The sequence below is a fragment of the Sitophilus oryzae genome, unplaced genomic scaffold (assembly GCF_002938485.1).
Source record: "Sitophilus oryzae breed Bouriz unplaced genomic scaffold, Soryzae_2.0 scaffold_980_pilon_pilon, whole genome shotgun sequence".
Classification (NCBI taxonomy): Eukaryota; Metazoa; Arthropoda; class Insecta; order Coleoptera; family Curculionidae; genus Sitophilus; species Sitophilus oryzae.
The window spans coordinates 4671942-4699137 of NW_022147617.1; the positions used below are offsets into that span (position 1 = coordinate 4671942).

Here is a 27196-nt window from a genome sequence, read left to right on the forward strand (position 1 = left end):
TTGTGCTTTTAATGTTGGTATTGCACCAGCTAAATTCTACCTCCTTCATCTTCTGTCTTCCCGCCAAAATGACCATTTCAGTCTTATTGGTAGCTAACTCTATGCCCATCTCATCCAGCTTATTTTTAATAGTGTATGCTGCAGCAGTCATTCTTTCTATAAGCATGCTTTTGCTGGGGGCACTTGTCACTAGGGCTAGATCGTCTGCATATCCAATAAGACTGCACCCCGGTCCGTAGTCCTCTCTAAGCACTTGGTCATAGAAAACGTTCCACAGTGTCGGTCCAAGTATAGATCCTTGCAGGACGCCACATACCATTCTGAAACGTTCTCCATGTTCCGTAACAATGTACCTTTTATGGAGGTATTGTTGGAGCATTCTAATTAGGTACCCACTGATTCCCTTGTTTTCAAGTTCTCTTATTATTTCTTGCCATTGGGCCGAGTTAAATGCATTTTTATACTAATGTCAGGAGTGTTGCGACTCCTCTGGATTTGTAACTCTTGGCGTTTATATTGTCCACTATGTTTAGGATTTTATTTAGTGCATCTATTGTGGATTTGCCCTTTCTGAATCCATATTGGTTTTCATGGATGGCACCTTTCTCTGTAAGCTCCTTTTCTAGTCTATTTTTTAAAAAGGTCTCCAACAATTTAGCTCCAGAATTTAGCAAACATATCGGTCTGTACGACTTTGATGTACTATCTTGGGTTTTCTTTTCTACTAGTACCAGTTTCGCGGTTTTCCATTCCATTGGAATATGTCCTACCCTGAGACAGAAGTTCATGACATCCATGACCGATTTACAATCGTGTGTGGCGGCAGCTTTGATAACATCAATAGGAATGCCATCACAGCCCGGAGCTTTTCCCACTTTTAGACTCTGAGTCGCCTCTATTATCTCCTCTTCTGAGAAATATGGAATTTTATCTCTCTCAATGGTAATAGTCTGCCATTGTATTATCTTTACGGTCGGGAATAGTAATCGTATCTGTTCTCTAGTTGTTTCTTCTGATATACTTTTTTTATTTCCAGTACTCCACTTTCTGGTGACTATTTGGTACGCTTTGCCCCATATATCCTTGTTCAGGTCATTTAAGAGATTTTCCCAGGCATGTTTTTTGGCGCTTTTAATAGCATGTTTCAGATTGATTTTTGCCTCTTTGTAGTTGGATATTGCTGTGTCTACATCCGTTGATTCTCCTGCCCCCTTTCTGCCTCTAGTGATCTTTCGACGCAGACTGTTGCACGTTGCCCTTATCTCCGCTATATGGAAACTCCACCAATAAGTCATTTTTTGCCGTTTTCTATTTCTGGGTAAAAGATAGAGATTGCATAAACTCTTTAGGGATTTACTTAGACTCTGAGGGTTAGCCGCCTTCATACGCAAACCCTCACTCTCGCAGTGAGACCTAATTCGTTCCATACCCGATTGTGTGACCCTCCATTTGTACGCAATTGGTTTTGGTTTATCCACAGTTGTATCATTCGTGATCTCAAAGTAGATATTTCTATTGGAGGCTCATATTTTCCTCGCTTTCAGCCACTTTCCAGTTCTTAATTTTGAGGCTTATACTTGCTGTGGCCAAAGTTTTTTTTATGATAGTTCCTATCTCTGCCAGCACGCCCTCTAGCAACTGGCTAGGTTTGCTAGGGGAGAAATAACATGAAAAGAATAACGCATCACGAGTTTCAGCACAAACAAAACTTTCACAACATATATAATCTATCACAGACAACTTATTTCCAGTGTAAATAAACGCATCACAGTTTGTATCACAGATTTCTTTGCTTTTAGCAATCAAATTTGGTTCTTGTCCTAGTAATATATCGATATTTTTTTCGATTATGTTTTGTAGGGCGAGGTCATACGCTGCTCCTCGTCTGTCGATATTTATTTGGAGAAACCGGATTGTCATCTTTCTAGTTCATCAGATACGGGGTATATTTACTTGTCTTTTTTCTTTCTTTTCTCCTCTTTCAGTGCCTTTTTAAAGGCATCACACTTACTGCCGTTCGCGCTGTGTCCCTCCTTTTCGCAAATCAAGCAGTAAGTCTGCCCCGAACATTCTTTGGCATTATGTCCCTCCTTTCCACACTTAAAACATATTCCCTTTCTGTCTGGTCCCTTACAATCCATGACTTCATGGTCGTATGCCCAGCATCTCCTGCAGCTCTTAAGGCCAATCCTCCTTTCCACCTCGCATCTAACCATTCCTATTTTTATATAACTGGACTTTTCCAATATATTTGCATCTTCTTCTATTAGGTTTACCGTAATTGCCTGGGTGTTAGCGTAGTTTGGTCTCAACTCTCCTATTTTGACATCTTTGTTTTCTAGTGGCCCGAGGTATCCTTCCAGGGCAATTTGTATTTCCTCTTTCGATGTTTGGGAATCCATACCTCTAATATGGAGAGATATTTTCTTTTGTGTTTTACCCTCGAATCGTGCCTCGCATTTCATTCTTGCTTTTGATTCTAAACTTTGTTTTAGTTTCTCCAGTTCCTCGATATTTTTGTCCATTACTATTTTCAGTTTTCCATCCTTAGTGCTTCTGAGACCCTAATTGCGCCTCCAGATTCCGTAGTAATTGTCTGCTTGACAGTTCTCAATGTTTGTTCGTATTCTTGTTTATTGGTATTAACTATCAGAGCGTATGTATTTCTGTTGACTTTTTTTTTGGTTTCATTCCCACCTTTATCATTGGTATATATATTAACTTTAGTTTTATGAAATATGCACTCAGTCATTTTTCCCAGTGTCTTCAGTGGTATACATCTAATTTGATGAATTTCTATGACCTCTTCATTAACAGTCTCCTCTTTGAGTTGCGTCATTTTTTCCCATAGGTCTTTGGTCGTTCCATCGATCTCCAGAAGCACTACTTTTTGTCTTAGTTGCCGGCTACCTTCGGTATTTCTGATTTTCGTTTCCCTTTCTATTATACCTATGTCGTTCTTTATTTCCCTCAGCTTAGGATACCTTTCCTTAAAGAGTTTTTGGATGCTCTTGTCCATGTGCTTGTCATCGGGCTCTCTAAATACTACCTTAGTGCATTCGTTGTCGTTTAGTGGGTTCCCAACTGTAATTTCCGTGTTTTGATACATCTCTTCGCTCCATTCTACTTTTGCAACTTCTTCGAATTTTTCCGCGGTATCTATGATACTCAAGTTCACCCACTGATTTCCATTTTCTATGTTATCAGTTTGACATGCCACGTCCATTTTGCCCCAATTTCCGTCTCTCTGTGCATCTACCTCGTAGGTGGGCGTTTCGGCTCTTATCCATCGATGTCTCTCAAGCCAATCTTTAACCGCATTGCCTTTTATTGCTTCGCAGTTTCTTCTGAGCTTGGCAGCAGTTTCTTTTATTTCTCGTTTAGTGTTCACATTTTCACTGATAACCCTCTCCATTTCCTTGCAATTCTGGTATATTGCATTTAGGTTTTCTATTAATACAAAGGCTACTGGGCATTCGGTCTTGTTTATGCATTCTTCCTGTGTCATATTTGTTGAGGAATCCACCAATCTCCTTTTTTTATAAGCAGATTCAGACCCTATCGAGTTAGATCTCCTGAGTAGTCCTGTCGTAGCTTGTAGCTTTTGTATGAGGTTGCAGCAGCAATGTTTTTCGTAGAAGTTATATTTCTTCTAGTTTGTCCTCCACCTGTTTCCTGGGTAGCAGATTTTTAGATAGCCTAGAACTCTTTGGTTCCTGGGTTGCTCCCTCTCTGCCTACTCCCGGATTTTGAGTCAGTAGCAATTTCAATCCCCTCGGCCTGATTCACCACCAAGGAAGATCCGCAGTCGTTGGCTGACGGTCCAGTGGGGCCTGCTTTACCACCCACGCTCTGGATCGGTACTGGGGATCCGACCCCCTGCACCGTAATATCTACCTCTTTCTCTTTTTCCATCATGATTTGATAGTTTTGAGTTTTTTATCAGGTACTTCACCCTAGACTGGTAGCCTTCACCACGGCTGTGAGCCCAGTCCGCCCGTTGAGTGTTTATCAAGTGCTCCACCTTAGACCGGCTGCCTTCTCTGCTGCTGCGAGCCCGATCTGCCCGTTTTGGTTCATTCTTAGTCTGCTCCTCAAGTAAGACCTGTTCGGCAAGGGAGGCCCTACCAGTAGCCATGCTATCGCCGACATAGCCCTTACTCTCACTGAAGACACAAGCCCCCCCACCACGTCAAGGTAGAGAACCACGGGGGGGGGAACAACGTAACCTATTATGAACAACCCTAACCTAACCTAACCAGCACGGCGCGGCGCAGTCCAGCATAGCAACGGAACGGCCAGAATTCTCGAAGGGGAATAAAATCATGAAGATTTGGAGAGAGTGGAATTATATCCTAAAAAGGACCAACTTGTCTTTACATTTTGGTCTGATCATTTTCAGTCTGTTCATTATTTTTTTTTTATAATATATATTTTTAGACTGCTGATTTCAGTCGCCTTGGAGGAAGTACTGTCAGGGAAGTTACTAAAAGAATTCTTTAAACTAATTTGCTAGAAAAAAATCTTCTACACCTGTGCTAATGACGCAATATTGGTATCTATATCAGTGAGGTGCCAAGAAATGAACGAAAAGAAAAGGTGATATGTCCGTATTTTGACGAGATTGCCATGACTCAACACTTCAATATAATAAGAAGAGATACATTGTGAAGAGCTTTCAGGACAATGGAAGAAATCAAAATAGAAGGCCATTAATGGCAGACGAGTTAATGGTTTTTATGGCAAGAGGAATTTTAAAAAAGTGGAAGCAGCCCCTGGCCTTTTAATTTACTGACGGAGCAATGAAATCGAATGTAGTGGTAAAAATAATTAAAGAGGCGGTGCTGATATGCCAGCATGCTGGATTAAAACATAATCAAAAGGCACGTAATGTGGCTATAATTAATAAACTCTAAAAATATACGGCTGAGGAATATATCAGGAAGTGCGAGGCAGACAGGATTTTTCGAGCGAGGATTGGAGACAGAGGAACCGATTCCTCTATATGATCCTATGCATTTATTCGAGTATTAAGTTGCCTTTAAACAGAGAAATGGCAGAATAGAGATTACCAATTGGGACCATCTAAAAAAACTATCGGCAATCAGAAAGATTACGAATACAGGTGCTGTAAAAAATTAACTAAGGATCACGTGGAAAATAAACAAATTAAAGTTTCAATGGTTGCTCAAGTATTTCATAATAATGTGGTTTCATTAATGAGAAGGATGGCTATGAGAGGCAATGCTGTGTATCGAAATTATTTTTCAAAGCCTTCTTTTTTTATATTTCGGCCACAAAAAGCAGTTAGCACAGCTGAGATTCTCTGTTTTATGGACTAATTATTTCACAGCGTAAATGGGTCATAATATGTATTCATAAAAATAGGAAAACTCTAAAATGTGCAGTAAATAAATCATAACTGATGGGATAAATTATATAAAATTGCTATCGATTTGGGTAAAACCGCCAAAAGACTGAATTTTAACTTTCACGATTTAAAAAAGCAGATTAAAAAAATTAAAGAAATTACAGATTCTACAGAATTTTTAAAAGCAAAATTAAACAAACAGACCTTTGATTTGAAATGGCTCTGAAAAAAACTTCTTTTTTTAGTCATTCCTGAAACAATGTCTCAAAGAATTGATTAGGCAGTGGTTTGCTGTCCCGTTAAGAAAAACTCTAAATAATTTGCTAGGAAAAATCCCTCCTACGCCAGTGTTAATGACGCGAAGGTGTCAACAGATGGACGAAAAGGAAAAGTGTTGATCGCGATTGATTCAACACTTCAATATGATAAGAAGGAAAGACACTGTGAAAGTCTTCCAAGTCAACGGAAGAAACGCAAGTAGAAGATCACTGATCGCAGACGAGGTGATGGTTTTATGGCAACAGGATTTTTTTTTAAAGTGGAAGCAGTCCCTGGCCTATTATTTTAATGATGGAGGAATGAAATCGGATGTTGTGGCAAAAACAATTAAAGAGGTATTACTAGCATGCCAGCATGCTAGCTTAAAAGTATGAGTCCTTACACAGTGTAGTCAAGAGGCACGTAATTTGGCTGCAATTAATAAATTATGTAAATATACGGCTAAGGAATATATCAGGAATGGCGAGGCAGACAGGATTTTTGGAGAGAAGATCGGAGACAGAGGAACTCATTCCTCTATATAATCATCCGCATTTATTCAAATATTAGGTTTGCTTTAAATTGAGAAATGGCAGAACAGAGATCGCCAATTGGGACCACCTAAAAAACTATTCGAAATCGACAATCAGGAAGGTGACAAATACAGGTGCTGTATAAAATAAAAAAAAATAACAAAGGAACGTAGAAAATACAAAAAAATGAAAGTTTCAATAGTTGCGCAAATATTTAGTAAAAATATGCTGCGGATCGAAACTATCTGCCACAAGAAGCAGTTAGCACAGCTGAGATTCTCCTTTTTATGAACTAAATATTTGACAGCGTAAATGGGTTATGTGTATCCATAAAAATGGGAAAACTTTAAAATGTGCAGCAACTAAAACATCAGGTCCCAAAACTTTTTGGGCTAAAGCTATAAAAGTTTTCTCTTCAATGGAATTTTCTATCTGATCCAAAACTCATATAGTTCTACCATTAGTAATAAATTAAAATTGTACTTTAAAATACTTTTATTACCTGTGGTTTGGGATTCACAATCCTGAGGTAATAATAGGCGGTTGAAGCGTAGTGCTAGCCACATTACCTTCCTTGTATACCCAACGGCTCTAGTATGGCAAGCTGTACCTTGCTACTCCCAAGGCGTTAAACGCTATATACAGGAGCTATTATTATTATATTATTACCTGTGGTATTAGTGTGAATAGAACAATCTGTCGTCTTTATGTCCAAGGAATCTAAAGCAAGATACCCTCGATTTTTTATTTTGGATTCGTAAGGTGTGATGAGGTTTGCAATATCAGTCCCAATGCTACCTCCTCTGTAAATTCTTTGAAATCACTTGATAACAATTTTCTTAGCCAGAAAGAAAGACAATTTAAAAGGTCTATATAACGTTAAACATATGATACCGTCTTTATATAGAACCAGCTAGAGGTTGACGTCAGTTTTTCGTCAAGTTGTAATTCATGAGTACCAATCAGCCTTCAATCAATTCTTTATTAAAAGGAGGGAAGCTAACATATTTAGCAGTTTTTTTGCTAAGAAAGTGTAAATATGTTTTAGGACTTACAAACAATGTAGGTAAGATTTAGTTGGAGATGACAGGAGCCAAGCTGAATCCTATATTGTGAATGCAAGAGCCTATTTTGAGTATGCTTTACTGGCATCATAAAATAATTTTAATGGTTTTTTTCAAAAATGTATATTTATTATGATTAATACTTTGAATCAAATATGCCATAACCTAAGCTAACTGAAAATATATTACCAATAAAATTCTAGATTTTCATTTAAATGTGTAGATTAAAAATGTTAAACGGTATATTAACACCCATGTTGGATTCCATCCCTTCCTCCCATCCTTTACCCAAAAAAACTGAGTGGGTACGTAGCCGTAGTCGAGTACGCAGAGTGATAAGATCGGCCGAGTACACAGTGTACACCTTCAAGCGCGCGCTATCCTCAAGTGTTTTATAAGCAAAAAATCAACAAGTACGAGTCAAGAACGGGAATAAAGGTGAGTGCCCACAGTCCTGATAAATTAACTCACCCTAATGAACTGAGCCCCTTAATTCTCGCCCGTAACATTGGTCCTTCGAGCCGGATCCCTTTCTGAACTACGTACATATTTTACTTATACTCAATTAAATTGATTATCATAATTAATTTCTCAAAATTATCTAAATATCAATATAATAATATTTTGTAATATATTATTTTAAATATATTCAATAAAATAAATTCTCGAACAAAATCTATATTTATCTTCTCTTTAACGCAATAAAAAAAGGTAGTACATTTTTTGTCACTGGTTCCACTGACCAGCAATTTGCGATCGACCGATCGATTTTTAAATTGCCGTACCGGTGTTAAGCGATGTCTAGCGCTGTATCGCGATACTGGTCCGGATATTTCTTTTTTACGCTCAAATTTATCGATACGCATTTAGTCTCAACTCTAGTCTGTTCTCTCTCTTAATAATTTAATTTTTAATTAATAAATACACTCAATTAATATGAATACCTTAGTAAAAATAATAATTATTTTCTCATATCATATTATTGTAGAATATAGCATTCTTACTCTCTCTCTCTCTCTCTCTCTCTCTCTCTCTCTCTCTCACACACACACACACACACACGCACATACACTCTCTCAGTTAATTATTCTATTTCTCTCTTATTCTCTTAATTAATTACTCTCTCTCTCTCTCTCTCTCAGTTAATTATTATATTCTATAATATTTTATTTGCTCACCTTATAAAGTAAAAATATAATAATTATTTTCTCATATAATATTTTATTGTAGAATATATCATTCTCTCTCTCTCTCTCTCAGTTAATTATTATAATCTATAATATTTTATTTTCTCACATTATAGCATTCCATTTCTCTCTTACGCTCTAATTAATTATTATACTCATTTTCGCTATGTCTGCAGACGCTCGCAAATTGAAAACTCTTATAGCTCAACGCTCTGTAGAACTTACTAAAATTAAAGAACTTAAAAAATCCGCTGATCAAGCTCTTGATGATCCAAATTTTCGCCCTAACTTTAGATGTAGAGCAAAACACTTAGAAGATATTTATAAAACTTTTGATAAGATCAGTGGCGTCGCCAGAGGGGGGGCAGGGTGGGCCGTGGCCCACCCTGGATTAGCTTGGGCCCACTACTGGCCCACCCGCGTAATGTCCAGAAAATATACCGTCAACTTTCATCGGTTTGTAATAAAATTATATTATTCAACACCTAATATAAAAATAATAAACATTATGGTTAGTTAGTTCTTAATACGGCCCTGGCCAATTACAAGCCGTGTCCGTCGGTGCGTCGCCGTCGGTGCAACTCCAACAGTCGGTGTCATCTGTCGATTGTCGGATCTGCGCCTGCGATCGGCGCATATCACAAGCAATAATTAATCGCCTTGAATCATTTCATTCTGATCATTGTGACGTTATAACGTGCAGTTTTAGTCTCTAATATCAATCGAATATCGAAAAAAATACGACAAGAGAAGCCGAAATGAGTGACAAAAAAAGAACATTACGAGAATATTTTAGTAGTGTGGCTACAAGTTCGGGTAATGGCACATTAAAAAAGAAGAAAATAAACGATGACACAAAGGCAGATATTATCAACCATGACCATGACAAATTAGAAAAAGAACTAATGGACAGAAAAATAAACAATAACGATGAAAATGGCAAGTTAATGAACGATTGTGGTGATGCTGAAACTAACAGCGGTTCGGAAAGTCTGCATTCTAGTTTGTTGAGCGTTTTTAGTGAATTAAATGTAAGTACCCACTTGAATTTTATATTAAAAACGCACGTTACGGTAAACTTCACGACCCGACTCTCGGAATTTTGCATTATTTTTTACACACTATTAAAACACCTTGGAACTTGGAACATACATATTTTCCTTAAAAATCACGGATTTGGTCCATTAAATGAACATTTCGGCAAAATAAAATCGTGACGTCGTGATGACAGATTAGTGCTAGGCGATCTTCCGGATCGGTTTCGTGGCGGCACCGAGCGGCGAAAATAATAACCACGGAATGTTGGCGTTGTCGCGTTAGGTAGACAGGGCCCCATTCAGCCCAAAACGAATTTATTGTTTTGCATAATAATATGTAAAATTCCGAGGGTCGCGGTCGTGAAGTTTACCGGACCCAAATACCTTACATAGTTTATATAAATTGATACTATTTTAGATCACTGACGAAGACGAAGATGATGAACAAAATATTAGTCCTAATAGTGTTAGCAATGTCCCTCTTCAAATATCAAAACCAGTTGGGCCAAACGATTTGGCTGTCTCACTAGAAGATGGTCCAGTACAACCAAAATTAAAAGTTTTTGGCCAAAAGAAATATGGAAATCGATGGCGTAGTTTCAAGTCACATTGGTTTGAAAGATTTACCTGGCTTGAATATAGTGCTTTGGAAGATAGCGCCTATTGCTTTCCATGCAGGTTTTTTTCGTCTCAAAGATTTGAAAAAAATGTGTCTTTCATTAGCCTTGGGTACAACAATTGGAAACGAGCGATGGAAACAGATTCTGGCTTTAGGAAACATCTGATTAGTGAGCAGCATAAGAAAAGCGAAGTAATGTGGACTGAATTTAAACTTAAAAAAGACAAAAACATTTCAGTTATTAACCAGTTGTGTGACGCTAATTTAAAACAAATTGAGGAAGATCGAAAATATTTAGGAATTATTATTGAATGTCTTCTTTTTATCTCAATTCAAGGAATATCTTTTAGGGGTCATAATGAAACAGAACATAGTTCTAACAAGGGTAATTTTTTGGAATTAATAAACTTTTTAGCTAATAATAATAGTGTTCCAAATAACTTCCTTAAACTTAGGTTGCAAAATGCCCATAAAAACGCAAAATATTTACATCCCACGGTTCAAAACGAAATTTTAAAAACAATTTCTGATCTTATCGTTAAAGAAATTTATGTAGAAGTCAATAAATGTGATTTTTATGCCATAATGGTAGACGAAACAAAAGATATTTCTAAAAATGAACAAATATCGATTGTAATAAGATATTACTATCAAGGTACAATTTATGAGCGGTTTTTAGGATTTAAGTGTGCAGAAGCGCTTAATGCCAGAACTTTATTTGCACATATAAAAAGTACATTAAAAGAGTGCAATATTGACATAAACAAATGTATTGCTCAAACCTACGACGGTGCAAGCGTTATGAGCGGGAAAAGTAGTGGAGTACAAAGCTTATTTCAACAAGAAGTACCTCAGGCTATTTACATTCATTGTTTTAATCATAAGTTAAATTTAGTGCTTGTTGATGCATGCAAACATGTAAAAGAAACTGATGAATTTTTTGCTATTTTGGAAAAATTATATGTCTTTTGCTCAGGTTCTAATATACATATAAAATTCATTAAATTACAAAAACAAATTTGTCCAGATAGAAAACCTATTGAATTAAAACGCGTTTGTTTTACAAGAAGGTCTTTCTTTCTGGGAATTGGGATCTGAAAAAGACGCGTGTGTCGGCGTCCGACAAATTTTCCAGTGAAAAGCACTCTGAATCCACTTGTCGATTTCGATTGCATGGGTATCCGATTTGGAGATTTGAAAACCTTGTAAAGTATGCAATCCAGAGTATAGACCGTATTTGTTTGGTTTCTTCTTGGAATGATCACCTTATTTCCGTTTGTTATTTCGTTTATTTGAGTATTTAATTACTGGTTTGGATCGGCATATGGTTTGAATATATTTATGTAAAGCTGATTTTCAGACCAGTAAAACTACCACATGATATTAAGTAACTACCACATGGTACTCAGTAATTACCACATGGTATGCAGTAATTATTGTATGTTTCACCCACTTTCATTTTGTATGGACCCATGCAGACCTTAAGACAGTGTTCCTGACATTGCGATCGTTCTTTTGGCTGATATCGAGGACTTCTCCTGCCATAGTCATCTGCATCCACTTCTGTTAGTCTGGAGAATACCTAACTACCTGTTTACATCATAAGAAACTATATACAGATAAGTCTTAAGTTTGATACACAAGGTACGCTTTTATTTTATAATTTTTGAGACAACAGATTTAATAACCTGGTAAATTATCACTATTTATCCCACATATTGTAGTCAAAATTATTTTTTATTTAACGTTATAAGTTATAGTTTGATCCGTACAGTACACTCTTACTGAGCTATGATATTTTATATGAAAATTATTAACACGTATTCATTTTAAAGGTTTTTTGTACACGACATGTTTCGAAACATCATCGTATTGAGACATACATAAATTTCACCTGTTTTTATATTAAGTGGCTTACTTAGTTCAAAGAATACAGTTACTAAATTCGAATCTATTTAAAATAACTTGCGGTTTTATTGGGATCACTGTGACTAATTGATGATACTTGTGTTCGTTTTCAATAAATGTTTAATGTAGGATAGTTATTTCTCTGACTTTTATTCCTGATAAACATAATAGACCCTTAATGCTGTTGATTACTTTATTTTAGCTATGTTGTGATATCGTATTTTTCTTTTTGGTTTCTTACTTTACCACTCTCATAAACAAAGTAAGTGGCGCCCTTTTCACTGTCTTTGACCATACCTATTTGAATTCTTAACATCAATATTAAAATCTCTGCAGCCTATATATGTTATCATTTTTTTATTTTTTAACAACATTAGAAAGTCACTGTGAGTCAGAAGCCTTACCTACGAACCCAGCTTTCCTCTAACCCTGAGCAACGGATTCTTTTTTCATTCTATTTGGGTAACGACAGAAAAATCGTCACAAAGGCAGAGGTCATACGAAAACAAAATATTTACAAGTGCTTATACATTCTATTCCAAAGCCAAATTATGTTATTTACTTTTATACTACACGTATATTATACGTTAAAATATTTCGTGCTTTTGTTCTGCAGATATCAAACTTTCACTTTTTTTATCAAATATCGATATATTGAATGATGTAGATCTTTTGAATTACCAATAGTTACTAAAAAGTAGTAAGCAATTTTGATGCTAGATTATTTGTAGTTTCCATGCCCATATTTATTTGTACCAGGCGTTGCCAAATTGTTGAAAATAAAAACATAATTTTTAGGAGTCTCTCACCGATTCACCGGTTAGTTTAGGTTGAAGTCAGCTGCCAAGAATTTTTTAAAGCCCTCAAGAAAAAAAGGCGTTTTAAAATCAACATCTAAGACCAGTTTGACCGTTTTGTGGGATGTCGTGATGCAATTTTTGGATCCCAACTTTCTTAGTGACAATAAAACGAAAGGTGTTGAGACCCATTTGCAATCATTTTCCATTGTTTTATATCGAAAATAGAAAAAAAGTTGCGTTTCCTTAAACAATTTTCGCAAATAGAATAAATCGTGGCTAGAAGGCATTTTATTAGTTACAGGGAATTAATTCAAGCTGAACTGGTGGGCGCTTAAAAGTTTAATTTCAATCGGCTAGTATAAACACGAAACAAAGACTCGTTAAAGGGTTAATAGAGGACTTTTCAAAAGAAGATTGGGTTTTGCAAGTACTGTGAGCTTTAGGTCTAGTGGGAGTAAGGATGCTGCTATAGTAATTGTTGAAAACTCTGAAACTCTATCGAAAGGTACTGAGCAAAATAAAAAAATAAAAGCAAAATAAAAACACTAAATCACCACAATACACCAAAACACTTTTACTTTTACACTGGACGCGCGTTTCGCTAACCATGTTAGCATCATCAGCAGATGATTATAAACTCTAAAGTTTATAATCATCTGCTGATGATGCTAACAACACCAAAGGTTCCAACCCTCAACTGTAAGAAAGGTACTGAGTTCAAAAAATCAATGAATGTTAAAAATATGCTATAACTCTTCTGGGAGTGTAGTGCTAGCTCTGTAAATTGGGTGCTAGGTAGTGCTAGGTGAGTGCAATAGAGTGCTAAAGTTTTAAGTGAAAAATTCAACCGGGGGGAGGGCTAACGTTACGTTACCCCCCCCGGTAAAAATGTCCTGTAATTCACTAGGAGTTGTGGTACTAGCTCTGTAAGTTGGGTGCTAGGTAGTGCTAGGTGGGTGCAATACAGTGCTAAAATATTAAAGAGTTTGGACAACCGGGGGGCTACTGTAACGGACCCTAATGCCAAAGCGAATTGTGATATGGTAAATTCCGTAACAGCCCAGAACGGGTACTCTCCTTTACGGTAGAGAGTACTACTAGTGGTACTCCGTTTATCATTATACTAAAGGCTGGGAAAGGTTAGTCTTGGGTCGAGATTGCGGTATGTAAGAAGCGAGGTAAGAAGAATACAATGCGTTTATTATGTACTGAACAAAGAGAGAACAGTAAACACGTTGCCAAACGTATGAAATAAACCGAGAAACTGTGCACATAGCTAAGAGACGTGGAAGGGGATAAGCAGATTTTTCGCAGTCCGGTGGACCCAATCAGTACCGCTGTCAGTATACTCTGTTTTTTTTCTCAGGTAAGATTTCGACAGACGACGACAGAAGAAAAGCAGATGACGTCCAATACCAATCTATTTATTTTACTAAAATAAGTTTCTAATATTTTTTAAATTAATTATATTAAATATAAATCCGTCATGCGTTGTCTCTTGTTGTTTTTAACCAGTTTAATTGGTTTATTTTAAAAATGACAGATCATATTTCAATTTTATTGGTTTGACGGAACGATGAACGACAAACGGACGCCGATATTTATGAACTCGCCTTTAGATTTTTGATACTTGTCTAAGTCTTTCCAAATTATAGGTTATAATTTTGTGTCAACTTATGTCAAATATCTGCGTTGTAGAAGATGCACTTTGATTCGTGTTATTACGTGTTTTGTGTCTTTTGAAGTCAAGTGGAGGAAAAAGCGAGGGAAAATTAACTGTACACCAAGAACACAATTTATAGTTATTACTCGCTGCCCAAGCAGAAAGTCTTATAAACCAATAGAGTTATCATCAATAAAGTTTGTATACCATCTCGTCGTAGATAAGTTAATCTCGTATATGCTACAAGGATCATACTAAACATGTACCACTAGAGTAGCTGTAAAATATCGACATCACACGATAGGTAAATAATGTATTTTATTACTGCAGAAAGGTACTGGTTTAAAAAAATTAAGATTAAATTAATTAATCAACCTTTAAGTTATAAAATTTGGTAAGTGTTATTATTAATAAAGTAGTTTGTTTTATTTATGTTGTTTTATTTCTTCCTGGGGAATATTACATATTTGTATTTGTACATAAGTTATATTGATATACTATTAAATGCGGGAAGTTCCTTGAAGCTTCAAAGTAAGAAATAATTATTTTTATATTTTTGGTACACTTACCAATTTATTAACTAACCACTAGTTAACCAAACACCACTGTGTTTTGTTCTTATTTGTTTTGTATTAAAACATACCCGTTTTTTTTTATAAAATAACTCGATTACATTTTTTCAGTTTTATACAGTTTTTTTCACAATATTTTCAAGTAATCACTTGTCAGTTAAGTTTTAAATATATTAATTTCCTGTTATGCGTTCCAGTTGTACCAACTTATTTCTTTGTCAAATAAAATAAACTACTTTAAAATAAAATGACAGACACATCTATCACTGTCAAGGATCTTGTCGTTGGACAGACTATACTTAAAGTTCTAGGAAAAGGTGTACGTCATGCGTTCAGCTTCACGATTTAATTACGTCTCGCGATACTTTATTGGTTTATTTATTAACGAGTCGTTGTAATTTTCCCTATAGCTTGAAAAACTTTACGTGCAAGTTAGAAACACTTGCATTTTTGGTAAAAATAAGTAGAACTGAGTTGGTGTTCGACAGTGGTCGCGCTATTAGAACTCTGAATTCAAAAATCAATATCTCGAAATCTACTAAAAATAATTGATTGTACTTTTCAAAAACTTTCTTAACCTTTCTGCAATATTTTCTTCGCAGACAGTATGGGAAAATTTTTATAAATAAAAAAGTTACACGATTGCTGAAAATTGCTATGCACTAAAAGTAAATGGATGTGTTGTTTAAAATTTTTGAATAGGAAAAACAACCTTATTTTTTCTTATTTAAAAAAAGTGGTTCTTAATAATGGCGTGTTATGTGTTAAAAAGTAGAGTTTTTAAATTATCGCGATTACGGACGGTTTATCGTTATAAAAAAATGGACACCCTAACGATATCCTTATAATTCTATTTCAGATGCTCAGAAACATATCTAATGATTTTATCTAGTTATATTTTCGAAAAAAAAGTCGTTTAAAAATAAGCGGTTTGCGATCGTGATTTTACTTTACTTGATAGGGAAAGGCGTATCGGCAACGCCGCAACAGCAGATCGTCACATTTCTCTCACTCCGACTTAATAAGATCTCTATGCGATTTACTTCCACACACATGTAAATACCGACCCAAAAGTAACAGTTGCCAGCACGGTAGATACAGTAATTTCAACAATTGTCATAAAAAGTTAGGATTTTTTTACGTAAAAAAGGTGCTCTTCGTTTAGTTCGAAACAGTAAACAACCGTTCAAGTGTACCACGACTTTAAGGCTTTTTTTAAAAAGTCTAATACATATTTTACATAAAATAATCTGGGGAGATAATATTTGACATTTTAGAAAATTACATGGAATTTCCTATGTCCCGTGTTCCAAAGCACCACACGGTATAAACTTTCTTTTTTCAAATTAATTTTAAAATACGCTGTAAAATATCAAATATACTCTGTACACATTTCGTTCAATCGAATGTGTTTCTCATTTATTAAAAGCTCATTTTCATCAGGTCTGTAATTGCATACAACCAGAACTCGTAAAGAGCTTTTACATACAATTTGGAAAAGCTTTTAGAAAACCGTTATAGTGCTCACATATAAACTCGATTCACTTTGAAAGTAGTTTTTTCGTAGAAACTTTTTTCAAACAGTTTCCTGTTGTAAATTATAAGCTAGTGCAATTTATAAACTAGATTCTTTACCGGTGTAGTTATATAAAATTGCACTAAAACAATCACACTTTATGATGATAATACATTTTCAATTTAGAAATTTCATTTTTTTTTATTTATTCACCTTCTGTGTTTTTTAAAGTTTATAGAAACCAAAACTTCGTTTAAATACTCATTATAAATGATAGATTTACATCGTTGATTTTGTTCTTAAATTTTATAATTAATTAATGTAAATTAATTTTTTCAAACAAAGTTTTGTTCTTTGTCCAAATATTTAGTTGTCAGCGCTCGTACCTATGAAACTTGTAGTATTTTTTGAAGATTAGGCTAATGGTCGACTAAGGATTTGATTTTGAAAAAAAATCTGGGTCGATTTTGGCATATTTGTGGACGGGCTACAGGTCGAGGCCCTTGACGTTTCGAAACGATGCCTCTAAATTGACGAAATCATCAGGATTTTTCTTAATTATGGGCCGATTGGAACCAAACTCGGCAAGTGGATAGAGGTACACGATTGGAGTCCCCAGACGGACAGACTGTTATTCTAATACAAATTTTGTGACAGTGAATGAAATTATTTATTAATTTATTACTTTTTCAACATTTCAAACTACAGTTTTTGTCCTTTAAATCCTTCAATTTAATAGCTGTTAGTAAGATCAAAATAAAACACTGAATCACCACAATACACCAAAACACTTTTACTTTTACACTGGACGCGCGTTTCGCTAACCATGTTAGCATCATCAGCAGATGATTATAAACTAAAATACAATCTACAATTGGAGCCTTTATATACTCGCTCAGTGGGCACAGAGTGGGCGTGGCAAGATCTAGCCAACCGAGTCAGAACCCACCGAGCGTAACAGTTAGATTTCCGCCACTAGAGTAGTAGGAACAAAGAACTTGAAGGAATTGGACCGTTGTCTCTGTTCATACTATCTTTACATTTATTAATTCTGATGCTTTCATATGCATTTAATTGCCTGTAATTTGAGACTTGTTTAAGTAATTTTAATTTATTAAGATCTATACAATGTTCTTTATCCACAATATGTTGGGCATCGCAAGATTTATCAGGTCTACCATATCTTATCTGAGCTAAATGTTCTTTAAATCTAGTTAATATTGATCTTCTGGTTTGCCCAACATATTTCTGATTATAATCTTTACAAGATATTTCATAAATACCCGACCTTTCCAGTAGAGGTGTTTTATCCTTTGGATTACCTAATAATTGTTGTAATTTATTATTAGCACTATACACAAGTTTATAATTCACATTCTTAAAAATTACTTTTAGACCACGGGATAACTGTCTATCAAATGGTATTGAAAAATATTTTGACGTATCTTTCTCCACTTGATAAGTCGAATTTTCAGAAATCGTTAACCTATACCTACGTTTTCTAATTATTTTATCAACTAGTGAAGGAGAATATCCATTACACTCAGTTACATTCCTAATGTAATCTCTTTCTATTTCATATCTTTCGTTGGAAAGTGGAAAACTAAGTAATCTATGAACTAAGAAATTTAAACTAGCCATTTTATGTTCAATACTATGATATCATTCATTAGGAATATATCTGCGTGTAGTGGTATTTTTCCTATAGATAATAAAATTCAAGGCAATTATTAGTATTTCTAATAACTAATACATCTAGAAATGGTAATCTGTCGTTCTCAATTTCATGTGTAAATTTAATGGAAGGAAAACGATTATTTAACTTAGAAATAAAATTATCTATGGTGTCCGAATGTGTGTCAAAAACAGCAAAAATATCATCCACATACCTAAACCATACTCCTGGAAAATATTCAAACTGATTCTTAGCCTCCACTTCAAACCTGCTCATGAATAAATCAGCCAAAAATGGAGACAATGGATTACCCATTGCTGTACCTTCCCGCTGTTCATAAAAGTTGTTATTAAATTGAAAACAATTTTGTTTTATACATAATGATGTAAGCTCAATATATTCAATCACAGTTTTGTTGTCGAGACCATTTGCGTTCAGTAATTCCTTCAAGTATCCTAAAGTATGTGGAACACTTGGGAACAACGAAGATACATCACAGGAGACCAAAATTTCACCTTCATGGAATGTTATATTTTTAATTTTGTTAATGAATTCCATATTATTTTTAACTGAGAAAGAAGGTTCATGATTAGGTAAATTTTCGAACTCCCCTGATAACCATTTTGCCAAATTATAAGTCGGAGAACCTACAGCTGAAACAATTGGGCGCATAGACTTGTCCGGTTTATGAATTTTTGGCAACGCATACAATTTTGGTAATGAGGGATTGGATACTTGCAATTTTCTCTTTAAAGAAAAATCAATAAGGTTGTTACATTCTTTTAAATTTTTTTTAACATCTGTTACCATCTTAGACAAAGGATTCTTTTTCAATTTTATATATGGACCATTATCGATTAAGTTGTGAACCTTATCGTAATAGTCTTTTTTATCTAATAAAACAACCTTATTTCCCTTATCAGCTTTTAGGTAGAAACAATCTTTGTTACGCAAACTCTTGACAATATTGTGCTCCTTGTTAGATTTTAATGATTTACTTGAAACGATTTTTTTTTTTTTTGATAACTGATTTCTACAAGCCTCTCTTGTAAAGAAGAAGCCTTAGAAGCCTCGGGTAAGTGCTGACTAGCAGTTTCAACACCCACGACGATTTCCTCCAAAGCGCTACCAGAGTTGGGGCAATACAAATTTTAAACCTTTGTTTAATAAACTGAGCTCTTGTTTATCAAAAGTCTGCGAAGAGAGATTCTCTACTATGTTTATTTCTCTGGAAAACATGCTTGTTTTTAGAGTTTTTTAATTTTTTAAACTTATTATTCAAAATGGACATTTTCATAACAAATTTTGAATTGATAATCACAAACATATTTCTCTGAAAGAGACAATGGTGTATTGTGGTGATTTAGTGTTTTATTTTGCTGTGTAACACCAAAGGTTCCAACCCTCAACTGTAATGTTAGTAAGATGTTCACTTTTAATATGCGGCATAATGCACATACAATTTTTTTTGTAAATTTGCTTTTGAATTGCTGAAAAAACAGGCTTAGATTAAATTCTTGGAGGTGACTATTGGCATGATCTAGTGCTACCTTTTCAGATTTACTGTGCTCCACTTCTGGTACCTTATGTTACGTTAGGTACTACAACCAGTTATATTCTTTTGAAAAAGTCTAGCAACTTTGAAGATTAAACTAAGCCCTCTGTCAATGTCCTATCAGTGCATATTACCGAGAACTGCACATTTGGCCGGCTGTCGCAGCGGTATAGAATGTGTTTTGGCGCTTTTTTCCAGATTGACAGAACATGCACATGACTTGCATCAAAAAATTTCATTCCATTCAACACAAACACAAAATTTTTGCCCCTCTACCATCAACCCCTATTTTTTAATAACGATATTAGTAATTCGATAATTTTAAACCACGTGAATGAAAATTGCTGCTGTCCCATAAATAGTATATTCAGTGGCGGATTAAGACATATTTGCGCCCTGGGCTAATAAAAATTAGGGGCCCATACCCCCCGAATTTTATTCTTAAACAATTTATTGTTATTGAGGAGAAGCTACAAAAAGAATATTTAATTTTTCACTGCTTATTTAGAATCGACCTGCATTTAATTCGTGTGGATTAGCTCAGTGGTGGACTAAGGATATTTCTGACCCGGGGCGGACTTTATGTGGAGCCCCGTACATCCTCACTTTTAAAGTTTTGGCCCTGGCGAGACCGGGTGATGATGTAAACTAACAATTATTTATGTGTTTTGTTTTTAAAGAAATACCCGCCAAAAATTTTGAATGTCCAGTTTGATGCAGCAAAGCGCCTACAAACCAGGGATAATTATACCGTCGCCGTGGCGCCTATTTTTCTTCGGCGCCCTAGGCTATAGCCTAGTTAGTCTATTGGGTAATCCGCCTCTGAGTATATTGTTTTATTATGAGTAAAAATGTTACTTCATGTGGCGGGGCTGTAGCTTTGTAGACATATAGGCGAGGTACAAATAATTATTTATGGTACTAGTGTCAGTGTGTTATCTTACATACAGGGTGGCCCATCGAAAACGTTCCGCAAGGCATAACGGCCAGGGTATTTTTTTTTCAAAAAATCCAAAAAGACGTCAATTTTGTTTGTGAGGGGGACAACTTTTGCCCCAAAAATGAATCCAAAATCTTCAACCCTCTAAGCGGGGGTGTCATCCCCTAACTTTTTTCAAAAGGGTAGGGGGGTCAAGTGACACTGCAATGAAAAGAGCTTTCTATTCTCTATATTTTCCCGCTTCGTTTTTGAAAATCGGTCGAGTCATTGAGAAAATATGAAGAATTGAAATTTGAAAAGTTTATTTAAACATTTATCAGAGTAAATGATAAGGATAAATTCCTTCGACCAATTTGCTGTTTTCTTTTATTATTTCTAGATGTTTACGCATTTTTTCACTTGCCACAAGGTTGAACGGTCAGGTGCGGTAGTTGCTAGATAGCTGTTATGTGACTTGTGCCTTGAAGTTCTTCTCAATATCGTTAAACTGACCTGCAATAGAATTTCCAAAAATACCAGCCCACACGTTCAATTTCTGAGGGTTTTGTATGTGCACCTCGTGAAAAACCCTGGGGTCGTCCTCAGCCCAGTACCGACAGTTGTGCCGATTAACTACACCGTCCAAAAAGAAAGTACACTCATCCGAAAAACACACATTAAATAGGAAGTATTATCATTCGCCATTCGTTCACTCATAGTTTCACAAAATTGCAAGCGACGATCAAAATCGTCTTTGTTGAGTCCTTGTACCAACTGAATTTTGTACGGGTGGAACTTGTGTTTATTTAATATCCTTTGGACACTGGTACGATTCACGCCGGTCTCATTGGCTAATTTTCTTGTACTCAGCGTACTATCCATGGCAACTTGGCCCAATACGAATACCTCTATAGCTTCATTTACTACAGGATTTTCCTTCTGCCTCTTTTTATTCATAACGGAACATGTTTCGCGAAATTTTGCTACTAACTCGCGTACAATTTTGCCGTAAAGGTGTTTGTTAGGATGGCGTTCATTGAATATCTGCGCAACCCCATTGCCACATTCACTATTTTTAAAATAAAGTTCGATTATTTCCACTTTTTCCTCAAGTGAGTACACCATAATTGTTAAAAAGTTTAACGATATTGAGAAGAACAAGAACATTGAGAATTCAACGCATAAGTCACTGAACAGCTGTCTAGCAACTACCGCACCTGATCGTTCAACTTTGTGGCAAGTGAAAAAATGCGTCAACATAACCCGTGCTAATCGACATTTGATTTCGGAAAATCGACTATACATAATATATCATATTTTACGCAAAATTGTAAAATTTCCAGGGATTTTGTGCCTAAACGGTTGACTTTAGCGAAAATTTTCATAAAACCTTTTTTATAGAAAATTTTATTCTCTTTAATTTTGCTCTCCTCAAATTTTCGCAAAAAACGCATAGTTTTCGATATATCCACAAAATACCGATTTTGGGCGCCATCTTGGCAAGATGGCGGCGCCGGCGGCAAGTCTGGAAATGTGCATTTTATGCATTTTAGTTAGGGACCCCAAAACCTATAAACCTGCAAAGTTTCAAAACTTCCGGACTTTTTTCCAAGCAGGCCACTTTTTTGATTCCTAATGACTGAACTAAAAATATTTTCTTACTTTTGTGCCTCAGCGTAAAAGTGCTTCCCTTTTATGCCTAGGCGTTAAAATAATGTTTTTATGGTGTCAATCACTTCGTAAAAATTAATACTTTTGTGACGTTTGAAAAACAAATATGGCTTTATTTTGAATAATATACGGTCCTGAAATAAAGCAATGCGCTTTGTATAAGTCCCACCTAAGTATCCAATATAATATGTGTAAATTCGCAAATTAACTAGCGGTGCAAAGGCCTGAATTGTGTAACTGCCCAGTTTAGTAGGTCCCGTAAATGTCGGCTTAATTGCGTTTAAAAAGTTAAACGTTCCGGAATTTAATATGGCCGCAGTTTCGAGGTGAAGTAAGTGGTAAGTGCAGGTCCATTAAAGCCTATTAATTATATTACTGTGCGGCCATTACTGTCGACGAAGTTCGCTGTAGTTGTTACTAACACCCATTGACAGGCTGTACGTTTGCATAAAGTTAGCGTCGGCCTTACGCTCCTGTACAGAGCCGATCCAATTTAACCAGTTTCGAGTTTTTGTCAACAATTTGTAAACTAGATTTGGGGCGGGTAGTTGTTTCCGATTTTGTAAGGCAATGACGCAATTTAAAGTTATTTGAATAATTATGTTTTAATTGGAATAATATGCACAGAGTGTCCCGGAAATAACTGCAAGTATTTTAAGTAGTAGTATAGTTTGACTCTAGAAACACACCCGTGAGGTTTTTTTGCAAAATTTTCCGGAAAATATTGAAAAACTTTAGAGCGCCGCTTGTTCAGTGTCGGGAAATTTGTTCATAGTGCTAAAGTAATACTAGCTAGTAATACTAGTACTAAGTATTCTTTAACACCCTGTAGCTACTAAACAAAGCAAGATCGGACCTATACAAAGTCCGGAAACCGGATGTCGATATAAAAAAATAAATCATATTTTTACGTGAGGAATCTACCCACAGGCTTCCGCTAGGAGATGAGAGACCTTGTCGTTAGTGGGGAAGCTCCTTGTCAGATGCTAGGGGAAATTCCCTCTGGCACTTTGGCTGGGTCTAAGGAGCACCTGAATGTCTTATCCCTGGCTTAAGTGTCGTTGCCAGGGAATTGCAACAAGGCGTATAACGATGCCGGATGTGTCTATCCCGTCCGTCATACCGGGCACTCCCTACTGTCTGCAATACAGGTAGAGGGTGTGGGGATGTCTTGGCTTAACCGCCCTGACCAAGAGGAGCCAACCTCACCAAAAACCTAAATTCTATGATGGCGAGACCGGGAGAAAGGGTTGCGTAGCTAGATAGCAGGCTAGTCGTGGCCAGTGATATTGGAGAGTCTTAGAGAAAAATAGACAAGGGCCTAATAGCTTTTCTAGCATCATACCTTAACCATAGGCAACTTATAGAAGCGGAAGGTAAGACCAAAGAAATACCCCTGAGCAGTGACGTAACTCAAGGTTCTACACTCAGACCCACATCTTCTATGAATACAAATGCCGGTCGGAATATCTTTAATCGGTTTTGCCGATGATATCGCCATGATTGTAGTGGAGAAGGATGAGAAGGATGACAAAATTCTCATGAATAAAACAAATGCCGGCCTTCAACAAATTTTCAACTGGATGGAAAGTAAATTGCTTAAACTTGCACCACAGAAAACAGGAGCAATAATATTAACAAAAAAAAACGAAAAGTGAAACCAGTGTACTTTTCTATAGAGCGTGGATATTATTCCATCAAAAGCTATAAAATACAGAGAAATTTACGGAACACATAAACCGAACTATACAGAAATATGGAAAACCCTTAATAGCCTTGGGGTAGGAAACATTAACAACATTGGGGACCAAGATCCATAGGTAGGGTAATACACTTTCAAATACTCTACGCGGCTCCATTCTGACACACCGGAACGAGGAATAAAAGCATAACAAAAAAAAACTAACGGGGATTTAAAGACTTACTTCAATCAGAATTGTAAGTGCTTATAGAACAATATCTACAGAGGCAGTAGGCGTAACCGCAGGGGTCCCACCCATAGACATATTAATAGAGGAAAGGAAGGAAATTTATAATGGACTACAGAGACAAGTCTCGAGAGGGGACCTATTCGACAAGTGACGGGAAAGATGGTTGAAAGGAATAAAAGAAAGATGAACATACAACTTGATTCCTGACATTAAGCAATGGATATCCAGGCCATGCGGAGAAACTATTTTTTTTTGGCACCCATGCTCTATTGGGACATGGTTGCTTTATGAAGTATCTAACAAAAAGGAAGAAACTCAAATCAGATAGTTGCAACCAGGGGGGTGACAGTAAACCGGAAAATTTGAAACAGTTCTGGCGCGGTTCTACCCAGGCAGAAAGCATGGCCTTCTAGACTGTCCTAGACAAAAATCTTAATATTTCTATATGATTTCTGTTACGGAACATTTTTATGCACGTCGGCGTACTCTTCTTTTGTCTGTGTCACTATATGTCAGCTCCTCAGCTTCCGAGGTCTCTGGCAAGGTCGGGCGCAATTTTAATTTTTGCCGTTTAGATTTGATTGGAAGTTTGTTTATGATATTTCGGCTGAAATTTATAAGTACAAAGATGTTTTTTGATATAAAGTTCCTTGTTAATACTTTAATAAAGTAAATCTGATATTAATTACATGAAGAAAATGATGAAATCGACGTTTCTGCGTGTAGTAGGTATGGGCCATATTATATGTAAAAATAGGTAATATATTAACTATTTTTATATTTTTTTAGCTTTAAACCCAAGGATCTTAGGATATTCTTTGCCAAGGATTTTTCCGTATCTCTACTTTAAGGACTCTGATCGGTGATTTTCAGTAATTGATAGCGAGGTATACAAGGTAAATTATGATTAAACTATTATCAGCCTACATTAATTATCTACAAGATGAGCAGAAATGCGTAATTACATACCACATATGTACCTATTATGTATTTTAATAGCAATAATGCAATAAATCTATGTGTGTAGATTATTTTTAAAATACAAATGAGGTATTAGATGTATATGTATCATATTTTTTATTCATTTTATTTTCATTCAAGTCCTGTTTGATTTAATTTACAAAAGTCTTATGTATTATGTACCTATATTTATGTTTTTTACATAATTTTTTTTTGATTTCAAGTTTTGTGTGGGTTCCTGTTGTCTTTTTCCTGCTTCCGGTTATTTAGTTTTACACCCGTAAAGCTGTGAAAACATTTAATTATCTTCAAGTTTCTGTAAGTCAATGCACTCTGTTACTTTACTAATTCACTTTAACACATCTCTGATATTATTTAAATATTTGATATTGATACAGTAGTTTATGTATTTATATCTCTTTAATTGTGTTGATTTGCATATTTACGTTGTTCTAAATTTCAAATAAATATTTTTGAGTAATTTTTTTGTATTATTTACTACTAGAAAGAGTAAAAAGTATATTAACCCTCATTTAAACCTCCTGAACAGCCCGCCATTAAAAACCGGAAACGGAAATAAATTTAATAAAATTGAAATTGTCATGTCTATGTCATGTCAAATATCCCAGCCGCCATATCTGAAAATTAGTTATTTAGACAGCCACACTGTTTCCATAATTTAACAGTGACTTGACACTTCTTGTATTTATTATTTTATGGTTGCAACTACTGTGGAAATATTGACGATGCAGAACATACACTGTCTAGATGTACGAGATTGGAGTACATTCGTAATGAATATAAAACACATACCGGTATAGGCAAACAAAATAAAAGACTGTATAATGAGTTTTAACTCAAGGAAGGGGAACACAATAGATCTTTAAGGTCGCACTGATCCCCACACTACTACAGACTTATCTATAGGATGTATTGTAGTTTATTATGTTCCTAATTTTATTGTCAGTTCTATGCTTATGCATGTAGCATTTTAAAATTTAGTTCTACACAAACGCAAAACAACACTAATTGTTCAACGTTTTAATCTAATATTAACCCACATATTACCAGAGAAAATCATGTATCCAGAAAAAATAATAAACTCGAATTTCATACAAATTTAATTTGTTTAATTCCGCGCCAAATGGAATTCGGGACGGAATGAAAATAGTAAAATTCCCTTAATCAGATTATAAGTGAACGCGTTATTTGTTATCTGGCCGCAGATTATACGGAATCCCGTCCGGAGGATTACCGGACTATTTATTACATTGAATACGGTTATCGTGCCAACAAGAATCCGGGAAACCGATTAAATTATTCCGAATTTGCGAATCGTTCCACAAACATTTTGAACCGTTTTCTGGAAAGAGTCGGTTATTGATAAAAGCCTGTGTACAAGGTGTCCCACTAAGAATAACTTTCGGCTGTATACCGGAAAGTCTGCGAAAAAATATTTATAAGGAATTGGACCATTATCTCTGTTTATATTATCTTTACATTTATTAATTTTGACGCTTTCATATGCATCTTCTTCTTCTTCTCAGCCATTACTCATCCACTGCAGAATGTAGGCCTCTCTCAGTTTCTTCCACTCGTTTCGATTCTGTGCTCTCCTCATCCAGTTCTTACCGGCTACGGTTTGGATATCATCAGTCCATCTTTTAGGAGGTCGGCCGACTGGGCATTTTGCTAGGCGTGGCCTCCAGCAAAGAAGTCTTTTTGCCCATCTTTCCTCGGACTGTCTGGCCAAGTGTCCTGCCCAAGACCATTTAGAGTTAGCTATCCTCTCTACGATGTCTGTTATCCTTGTCTGTCGGCGAATGTCTTCATTTCTAATGTGGTCGCAAAGACTGATACCCATCATGGCTCTTTCCATAGCTCTTTGGCTCACTCGCAACCTGTTCACACTTCGTGCCGTCATGTCATAGTCTCCAAACCATAGATCATGACAGGC

The 27196-nt window shown here is 35.7% G+C and overlaps 2 protein-coding genes across 2 annotated transcripts; one reads left to right on the forward strand and one right to left on the reverse strand.

Annotated features, from left to right (window-relative positions):
- Positions 1-1949: 1949 nt before the first annotated feature.
- LOC115891240 lies at positions 1950-2525 on the reverse strand. The gene has a single exon (XM_030911670.1). It carries the CDS (start codon positions 2523-2525, stop codon positions 1950-1952), a length of 576 nt encoding a protein of 191 aa, XP_030767530.1.
- Positions 2526-9171: 6646 nt separating this feature from the next.
- LOC115891242 (zinc finger MYM-type protein 1-like) lies at positions 9172-11167 on the forward strand. The gene is made up of 2 exons (XM_030911671.1): positions 9172-9444; positions 9869-11167. Exons 1-2 carry the CDS (start codon positions 9172-9174, stop codon positions 11165-11167), a joined length of 1572 nt encoding a protein of 523 aa, XP_030767531.1.
- The last annotated feature ends 16029 nt before the right edge of the window (positions 11168-27196 follow it).